The sequence below is a fragment of the Salarias fasciatus genome, chromosome 22 (genome assembly GCF_902148845.1).
Source record: "Salarias fasciatus chromosome 22, fSalaFa1.1, whole genome shotgun sequence".
Lineage (NCBI taxonomy): Eukaryota > Metazoa > Chordata > Actinopteri > Blenniiformes > Blenniidae > Salarias > Salarias fasciatus.
In genome coordinates this window covers 62,298-72,423 of record NC_043765.1, presented here as the reverse complement: position 1 = coordinate 72,423, position 10,126 = coordinate 62,298, and the positions used below count along the sequence as shown (strand labels likewise).

Here is a 10,126-nt window from a genome sequence, read left to right as displayed (position 1 = left end):
ACAGAGTCTCCGTCTTCATGACCCTCAGTCCGCCAGACCTGCTCGGTCCGGTCCGGTCCAGTACCGTCCTGCAGACCACACCGTCCCACCGAGTCCAGGCTAAGCTTCGGTTCTGGCTGTAAATCTGTGGTCCTGTGGCACCCTGGGGACCTGGGTCAGGGAGGACCCGGGTCTTCGTCTGTTACAGTGGTGTGCTTTCTGGTACCTGTTTCCCAGCGGCCAAAAAACCCATTAAAACCCGCTGGTACCGGCTCCTGGTACCGGCTCCTGGTACCGGCTCCTGGTACCGGCTCCTGGTACCGGCTCCTGGTACCGGCTCCTCAGGGCAGCGGGACAGGGTCTACCTGGCAGTCCCACCTGGGTTCTAATCCGCTCGCCTCTGCTGGGCTTCAGTGTGAAAACCAGACCCGGGTGACCCGTCGACGCCGTGATTTACTGATGACGTCTCCGGAGCACGGCTTCGTTAGCACGCTAGCTGTTTCTGCTCCGTTGCTCTGATGATGTCATCAACGTGGGACACGACATCCGACTGAGGTCCGATTAAGCACTGCGGCATGCGGGGTGGGGATCTCGGTGGGGATCTCGGTGGGGATCTCGTTGAGGATCTCGGTGGGGATCTCGGTGAGGATCTCAGTGGGGATCTCGGGGTGGGGATCTCGGGGTGAGGATCTCGGTGTGAGGATCTCGGTGGGGATCTCGGTGGGGATCTCGGGGTGAGGATCTCGGGGTGAGGATCTCGGGGTGAGGATCTCGGGGTGAGGATCTCGGGGTGAGGATCTCGGTGGGGATCTCGGTGGGGATCTCGGGGTGGGGATCTCGGGGTGGGGATCTCGGTGAGGATCTCGGGGTGAGGATCTCGGGGTGGGGATCTTGGGGTGGGGATCTGAGGATCTCGGTGGGGATCTCGGTGGGGATCTCGGGGTGAGGATCTCGGGGTGAGGATCTCGGGGTGGGGATCTCGGGGTGAGGATCTCGGAGTGGGGATCTCGGTGGGGATCTCGGGGTGAGGATCTCGGGGTGGGGATCTGAGGATCTCGGTGGGGATCTCGGTGGGGATCTTGGGGTGAGGATCTCGGGGTGGGGATCTCGGGGTGGGGATCTCGGTGAGGATCTCGGGGTGAGGATCTCGGGGTGGGGATCTCGGGGTGGGGATCTCGGGGTGAGGATCTCGGGGTGGGATCTCGGGGTGGGGATCTCGGGGTGGGGATCTCGGGGTGAGGATCTCGGGGTGGGATCTCGGTGAGGATCTCGGGGTGAGGATCTCGGGGTGGGGATCTGAGGATCTCGGTGGGGATCTCGGTGGCGATCTCGGGGTGAGGATCTCGGGGTGGGGATCTCGGGGTGGGGATCTCGGGGTGAGGATCTCGGGGTGAGGATCTCGGGGTGGGGATCTCGGAGTGGGGATCTCGGGGTGGGGATCTAAATGCTCCAGAGCCTCCGCCCGTCATGCCGAAGCGGCCGGCAGCAGGACGAAGCAGGAAGTCCTCAGTCCAGGCAGAACCCGGGCTTCGTTCAGTAGAACCTGGATTGTGATGCACCTGAAGCTCTGAGCAGCAGGAAGAGGAGGCGGAGGAGAGTCTGGTTCTGTACGAAAGAAAATCCGGTTCTGAACCCGGTTCAGCAAAGGTGAGTCTTTCCTCCAGAGGGGGCGCCGCTGTACGGCCCGGTGGAGGAGGCCACTGCCGCCGACCGACATCCAGCCCCCGCAGACCCTTCTGGAGCAGGTCCTACGTCTGTCACCCAAACAGGACCAGGACCCATAAGGACCGGACCCGGGTCTACAGAGACTCCAGGCCTTCAGGCACCAGGAGCTGAATGATCTCAGGAAACTCTGGAAAAGGGAAAGGAGACCGATGGGGAGCGGTTTCCTGGACTCTCTTTTCCCTTCAGTTCATCTTTTCCTCTCTGAAGAGCTGGAAGAGACGTCTGAGGCGAGGCGAAATGTTCCGAGGGATTTCTTTTCTATGAAATATCGGAAATGTTCGGGGCAGTGGAGACGATAAAGACATGGTCGGTGTTTTCACCTCTGCTGCCAGAAGAACGGACTCGGACTGGACAGCAGACGAAGGCCCCTCCCCTCCTACAGGTGAGACCCCCCCCCCCACCCCCCCCCAGGCCCTCTGACAGGGAGGCTGAAGCAAAATCCTCCCGTACAAAAAGATGAGGAAGGAGAAACTGGGAGAATTGCAAAACAAATTAGAGGAAAAAAAACCTAAGAAAAAACGATTAACAGGATTTATTGGAGGAAATCACAAAAACCAGAAATGAAATAATTATTTTGACTATGCATGAAACCAAGAAAAATCAGGTTCTGAAACAGATTCTCCGAAGGAGGATCTCAATATATCAAAGTTCTGGAAACTTAAAAAGAAAACCGAGTGAAGGATCCAGAGACGAGAACAATCAGAGTAACGTTGGTGAAGCGTTTCCAGAGGCCCTTTACTCTCAAAAGATCTTTTTCAGGTGCAGTCCAGCCGAATAGAGTAGATCAGGGATGGACAACTGGCGGCCCACGGGCCGCATTCGGCCCGGTTTAATTTTTTAAAATGATAAAATGTGTCTTTTGCTGCACCGATTCAGTTGTAATGACAGACTTTGGCCACCAGGTGGCAGCCTGCATGGAGACGCCCTTCTCTACACCAGCGAGGAAGAGACAGACCGCCATGGTGAAGAGCGAGGGAGAAGAAAACGAGCCGCTGGTCCGCTCAGAGACCGGTCCGCTCAGAGACCTGGTCCGCTCAGAGACCTGGTCCGCTCAGAGACTGGTCCGCTCAGAGACCTGGTCCGTTCAGAGACCTGGTCCGCTCAGAGACCTGGTCCGCTCAGAGACCTGGTCCGCTCAGAGACTGGTCCGCTCAGAGACCTGGTCCGTTCAGAGACCTGGTCCGCTCAGAGACCTGGTCCGCTCAGAGACCTGGTCCGCTCAGAGACCTGGTCCGCTCAGAGACTGGTCCGCTCAGAGACCTGGTCCGCTCAGAGACCTGGTCCGCTCAGAGACCTGGTCCGCTCAGAGACCTGGTCCGCTCAGAGACTGGTCCGCTCAGAGACCTGGTCCGCTCAGAGACCTGGTCCGCTCAGAGACCTGGTCCGCTCAGAGACCTGGTCCGCTCAGAGACCTGGTCTGCAATGAAGGATTTTAACTGAAGTCGCCGCCATTATATAATATGATGCGCTGCCGTTCGCCTTTGAGATGAGTTGATTTGTATTTTTCGTGTATGAATGTTAAAACGTAAAAAAAAAAAGAAAAAAAAGTGTAGTTTCACAAAATTCACAAAATAATTTCTGTAATTTAATGAATGTTCTGTTTTTCAGCGGCTCCCTGCCGTCTGAAAAGGGTTGATTTGTATGTTTTATTCATAAGAGCCCTTTGCACAAAAAAAAACAAAAAACAGTAAGTGGTTATTTTTTATTGGTTTCAAACTTTTTGTTTTCTCATTTTAAAGAAGATTACAGCTTTTATACTTGCATTTGAGCGTGAAAATGTGACGTCACTGTGCTGTGTGTTGGGCCAGTGAACATATAAAAACGTGTAAAAAGGCAGTTTTATCGCGTCTGGTTCGGTTTGGGTCTGACGCGGCCCTCTGGTGCTGCTGGTTCAAGTCCCCGTCCCTGGACTAGATTCTTTGCATTATTCATATACAAAGAGAAGGTGGCAGCAGGGGTCAGCAGGGGTCAGCAGGGGTCAGCAGGACGCAGGATCGGCTTCGGCTCGGTGAACCGGAGTTTCTTGCGTGATTGAGGCTTCCGTGAAACCATGAAACAGCGTGAGCGTCCCGGGTTCCAGCCGGCGGCGGCTGATCGGAGCTTTCCTCTGGGAAGAGGCACCGGGCTGTGCCCGTTCACCACGGAACCCTTGGAACCACATGTGAGACCAAACAGAGACGTGACGGGGACCGGCGTCCCCGGGAGACGGCAGGAAGTGGCGTGCTGTGCGGAGCAGACCCAAACTGATGCAGTCATTCCCGTCCTTCACTCCGTCATCAGGAAATAAAATGAATATCAGTGAAACTCAACCGCTAGAACAGGACGAGAACCAGCAGAGCACATCAGAACCAGAACCACCTCGACTGGAAGACACAATCTCTCAAACATTCAGGGGTCCTGAAACCAGAAGACGTCCTCCAGCCGGAGACACGTCCAGAGGACGGAGCCGGGTGGACGCTCGGTCCAGAGGGAAAACGTCTCCTGCGGCTCTGACAGGACGCTGGACGTTTTAAAAACTAAATCTTCTCAAGGTGTTGGACTGTTTGTCTCTCTGGACCTTCTGATGGAAGCAGATCCTGCAGAATCGGTTTCGCTGGTAAAGAGTTTATAGAGAGAAGATGCAGAGCTGCTGGTGAAATAACCAGAGACAGACTGAGTCCTCCACAGGAAACAGCTGATTCACATCATTCGCCTGTTCCTGCTGCTGCAGGAAGAACCGAGCGGAGAGCCTCTTCAGGCCCAAATACAGGACTGATGAGTCCTGCTGCTCGGGTTCTGGAACAAACCATAAACATTATCCATCTTAAAGCTGATATGAAATCATCACTTTATTCATTCTGATTCATTTTGAGCTCTCAGTTATTTTATTTTCTCTGTTTAAGGTTTTTTTTTTTGGGTTAAAATAGTACAAGTTGCAGCTTTTATCCTTCCCAGAGGAGGCTGACTTCAGAGGAGGCTAAACCTGACCGGAAGACCGGAGCACGCTCAGACTGGATCTGATGAGACGCTGATGCTGGACGCCGTTGCAGAACTAAACATCAATAAACCAGGAGTTTATAGCTCGAGCAGTTTATAGTAGTTTGTAGAGATGCAGATGGTTTTAATGAGACAGATGTTGCATCCCAGGCTTTACTGTTTATGGTATTTATCATGTTAAAACTCAGTATGAATCAAAATAAAAAATCTAAATAAATATGAGTATAATATGGAAACAGCAATATTGTGACAATTAAAAGATAATAGCAATAATCATCATAAGCAATATAACATTTAAATACAACAATGTTAATTCTAATAATGTGATAACAACATAGAACAATGTAATATAATAATGATGATCAGAATCATACAGTCATATCTAAAACAGTAATTCAATATGCATCCTGAAACCAATTCTCTCAATAAAACCCTAAACCACATCCATACACCCCCCCCCCCCCCCACCCAGCGCCTCACAGACATCAACACATGGATGAATCTCAACTTTCTCAAACGAAACAGTGACAAAACAGACGTCATCATCATCATCGGTCCTCACAACATCACCAGATCTGCACAACAGTTCACCTTCAACTTTGAGAACTCCACGCTCTCTCCATCCCCGCTGATCCACAACCTCAGGGTTCTCCTGGACCCGCTCTGTCATTCCAGAACCACATCAAACACAGAACCCGGACCGCATTCCTCCACCTCAGGAACAGAGCTGGACTCCGCCCATCACTCTCTGACTCCGCCCATCACTCTCTGACTCCGCCCATCACTCTCTGGCTCCGCCCATCACTCTCTGACTCCACCCATCACTCTCTGGCTCCGCCCATCACTCTCTGGCTCCGCCCATCACTCTCTGACTCCGCCCATCACTATCTGGCTCCGCCCATCACTCTCTGACTCCGCCCATCACTCTCTGGCTCCGCCCATCACTCTCTGACTCCACCCATCACTCTCTGACTCCGCCCATCACTCTCTGACTCCGCCCATCACTCTCTGACTCCGCCCATCACTCTCTGGCTCCGCCCATCACTCTCTGACTCCACCCATCACTCTCTGGCTCCGCCCATCACTCTCTGGCTCCGCCCATCACTCTCCTTCTCTGCTGCTGAAACTTTAATCCAGGCTTTCATCACTTCCAGAATCCAGGCCCGCAGCAGCGTTCTCTCCGGTTCTCCATCCAGAACCCTCAATAAACTGCAGTACATTCAGAACCCCGCTGCCCGCCTCCTCACCCACACCCGCTCCGTCAACACATCCCCCCGGTCCTCCACCAGCTCCACCAGCTCCACCAGCTCCACCAGCTCCACCAGCTCCACCAGCTCCCCGTCCCCCAGCGCTCCGCTTCAAACTCCTCCTGGTCACCTTCAGAGCTCTCCATCACCTGGCCCTCCACCCCCCACAGACCTGCTCCACCCTCCATCACCTGGCCCTCCCTCCCTCACAGACCTGCTCCACCCTCCATCACCGCCCTCCACCCCCACAGACCTGCTCCACCCTCCATCACCTGGCCCTCCACCCCCCACAGACCTGCTCCACCCTCCATCACCTGGCCCTCCACCCCTCACAGACCTGCTCCACCCTCCATCACCTGGCCCTCCACCCCCCACAGACCTGCTCCACCCTCATCCTCCATCTCCTCACCTCCACCCTGCTGTCCCTGCCAGGTGGGACCAGGCTCTGAACCTGGGGAGACAGAGCCTCCTCCATCGCCCCCCCACCTGTCTGAGACTGCTCCGACCCCCACCTTCAAGAAAGAACTCAAAACCCCCCTGTTCAGAACTGCTTTTAATGTTTAATGTTTTATATTCTTTCCTGCTGTTGATTTTATGGTGTTGGTTTTAACTTAATTTGCTGTATTGTGAAGCGACTTTGAGTACCTTGAAAAGCGCTATACAAATAAAATTTATTATTATTATTATTATAAGCAGCCTGAACAGTCATCTGGTTCTCTTTGTGTGTGTGTGTGTGTGTGTGTGTGGTGTGTGTGTGTGTGGTGTGTGTGTGTTTGTGTGTGTGTGTGTGTGTGTGCGTGTCCATGTCTGATGTTTATAATAAACTGGAATAGAAGGTGAAAATTGATGGATTTATGATCACCTGATGGTGAAGCTTGTTGTTCTTCAATGTGCTGCGGAAGCGAGGTCCCCACCCAAGATGGCCGCCAGCAGGCACGGTGCTCCCCCCTCCAGCTGTTCCTCCCCTCCTCCAGCTGTTCCTCCTCTCCTCCAGCTGTTCCTCCCCCTCCTCCAGCTGTACCTTCCCCCCCTCCAGCTGTTCCTCCCCCTCCTCCAGCTGTTCCTTCCCCCCCTCCAGCTGTTCCTCCCCCCCTCCAGCTGTTCCTCCCCTCTTCCAGCTGTTCCTCCCCCCTCCAGCAGGGGGCTCCAGCTGCCCCCCCCCGTCCAGCTGTTCCTCCTCTCCTCCAGCTGTTCCTCCCCCCCTCCAGCTGTTCCTTCCCCCTCCAGCTGTTCCTCCTGTTCCTCCTCCCTCCTCCAGCTGTTCCTCCCCCCCTCCAGCTGTTCCTCCCCCCCTCCAGTTGTTCCTCCTCCCTCCTCCAGCTGTTCCTCCCCTCCTCCAGCTGTTCCTTCCCCCTCCAGCTGTTCCTCCCCCGTCCAGCTGTTCCTCCTCTCCTCCAGCTGTTCCTCCTCTCCTCCAGCTGTTCCTCCCCTCTTCCAGCTGTTCCTCCCCCCGTCCAGCAGAGGGCTCCAGCTGTTCCTCCCCCCCCTCCAGTTGTTCCTCCTCCCTCCTCCAGCTGTTCCTCCCCCTCCTCCAGCTGTTCCTCCTCTCCTCCAGCTGTTCCTCCCCCGTCCAGCTGTTCCTCCTCTCCTCCAGCTGTTCCTCCTCTCCTCCAGCTGTTCCTCCCCCCCCTCCAGCTGTTCCTCCCCCCTTCCAGCTGTTCCTCCCCCCTCCAGCAGGGGGCTCCAGCTGCCCCCCCGTCCAGCTGTTCCTCCTCTCCTCCAGCTGTTCCTCCTCTCCTCCAGCTGTTCCTCCTCCTCTTCCAGCTGTTCCTCCTTTCCTCCAGCTGTTCCTTCCCCCTCCAGCTGTTCCTCCTCTCCTCCAGCTGTTCCTCCTCTCCTCCAGCTGTTCCTCCCCCCGTCCAGCTGTTCCTCCCCCTCCTCCAGCTGTTCCTTCCCCCTCCAGCTGTTCCTCCTCTCCTCCAGCTGTTCCTCCCCCCCGTCCAGCAGGGGGCTCCAGCTGTTCCTCCCCCTCCTCCAGCTGTTCCTCTCCCGTCCAGCTGTTCCTCCTCTCCTCCAGCTGTTCCTCCTCTCCTCCAGCTGTTCCTCCCCCCGTCCAGCAGGGGGCTCCAGCTGTTCCTCCCCCTCCTCCAGCTGTTCCTCCTCTCCTCCAGCTGTTCCTCCTCTCCTCCAGTTGTTCCTCCCCCCTCCAGCTGTTCCTCCTCTCCTCCAGCTGTTCCTCCCCCCTCCAACTGTTCCTCCTCTCCTCCAGCTGTTCCTCCCCTCCTCCAGCTGTTCCTCCTCTCCTCCAGCTGTTCCTCCCCCCGTCCAGCTGTTCCTCCCCTCCTCCAGCTGTTCCTCCTCTCCTCCAGCTGTTCCTCCCCCCCTCCAGCTGTTCCCCCCAGCTGTTCCTTCCCCCTCCAGCTGTTCCTCCTCCTCCTCCAGCTGTTCCTCCCTCCTCCAGCTGTTCCTCCCCCTCCTCCAGCTGTTCCTCCCCCCCCTCCAGCTGTTCCTCCCCCTCCTCCAGCTGTTCCTCCTCTCCTCCAGTTGTTCCTCCCCCCTCCAGCTGTTCTTCCTCTCCTCCAGCTGTTCCTCCCCCTGTCCAACTGTTCCTCCTCTCCTCCAGCTGTTCCTCCTCTCCTCCAGCTGTTCCTCCTCTCCTCCAGCTGTTCCTCCTCTCCTCCAGCTGTTCCTCCCCCCGTCCAGCTGTTCCTCCCCTCCTCCAGCTGTTCCTCCTCTCCTCCAGCTGTTCCTCCCCCCCTCCAGCTGTTCCCCCCAGCTGTTCCTTCCCCATCCAGCTGTTCCTCCTCCTCCTACAGCTGTTCCTCCCTCCTCCAGCTGTTCCTCCCCCTCCTCCAGCTGTTCCTCCCCCCCTCCAGCTGTTCCTCCCCCTCCTCCAGCTGTTCCTCCTCTCCTCCAGTTGTTCCTCCCCCCTCCAGCTGTTCTTCCTCTCCTCCAGCTGTTCCTCCCCCTGTCCAACTGTTCCTCCTCTCCTCCAGCTGTTCCTCCTCTCCTCCAGCTGTTCCTCCTCTCCTCCAGCTGTTCCTCCTCTCCTCCAGCTGTTCCTCCCCCTCCTCCAGCTGTTCCTCCCCCTCCTCCAGCTGTTCCTCCTCTCCTCCAGCTGTTCCCCCCCCCTCCAGCTGTTCCTCCTCTCCTCCAGCTGTTCCTCCCCTCCTCCAGCTGTTCCTCCTCTCCTCCAGCTGTTCCTCCCCCCCTCCAGCTGTTCCTCCCCCCCTCCAGCTGTTCCTCCTCTCCTCCAGCTGTTCCTCCCCCCCTCCAGCTGTTCCCCCCAGCTGTTCCTTCCCCCTCCAGCTGTTCCTCCTCCTCCTACAGCTGTTCCTCCCTCCTCCAGCTGTTCCTCCCCCTCCTCCAGCTGTTCCTCCCCCCCTCCAGCTGTTCCTCCCCCTCCTCCAGCTGTTCCTCCTCTCCTCCAGTTGTTCCTCCCCCCTCCAGCTGTTCTTCCTCTCCTCCAGCTGTTCCTCCCCCTGTCCAACTGTTCCTCCTCTCCTCCAGCTGTTCCTCCTCTCCTCCAGCTGTTCCTCCTCTCCTCCAGCTGTTCCTCCTCTCCTCCAGCTGTTCCTCCCCCTCCTCCAGCTGTTCCTCCCCCTCCTCCAGCTGTTCCTCCTCTCCTCCAGCTGTTCCTCCTCTCCTCCAGCTGTTCCTCCCCTCCTCCAGCTGTTCCTCCTCTCCTCCAGCTGTTCCTCCCCCCGTCCAGCTGTTCCTCCCCTCCTCCAGCTGTTCCTCCTCTCCTCCAGCTGTTCCTCCCCCCCTCCAGCTGTTCCCCCCAGCTGTTCCTTCCCCCTCCAGCTGTTCCTCCTCCTCCTACAGCTGTTCCTCCCTCCTCCAGCTGTTCCTCCCCCTCCTCCAGCTGTTCCTCCCCCCCTCCAGCTGTTCCTCCCCCTCCTCCAGCTGTTCCTCCTCTCCTCCAGTTGTTCCTCCCCCCTCCAGCTGTTCTTCCTCTCCTCCAGCTGTTCCTCCCCCTGTCCAACTGTTCCTCCTCTCCTCCAGCTGTTCCTCCTCTCCTCCAGCTGTTCCTCCTCTCCTCCAGCTGTTCCTCCTCTCCTCCAGCTGTTCCTCCCCCTCCTCCAGCTGTTCCTCCCCCTCCTCCAGCTGTTCCTCCTCTCCTCCAGCTGTTCCTCCCCCCTCCAGCTGTTCCTCCTCTCCTCCAGCTGTTCCTCCCCTCCTCCAGCTGTTCCTCCTCTCCTCCAGCTGTTCCTCCCCCCGTCCAGCTGTTCCTCCCCTCCTCCAGCTGTTCCTCCTCT

The 10,126-nt window shown here is 56.9% G+C and overlaps 1 protein-coding gene across 1 annotated transcript; it reads right to left on the bottom strand.

Moving 5' to 3' along the window:
• Positions 1-506: 506 nt before the first annotated feature.
• Positions 507-1,448, bottom strand: LOC115409703 (vegetative cell wall protein gp1-like). Its single transcript, XM_030120976.1, has one exon. It carries the CDS (start codon positions 1,446-1,448, stop codon positions 507-509), a length of 942 nt encoding a protein of 313 aa, XP_029976836.1.
• Positions 1,449-10,126: the final 8,678 nt, after the last annotated feature.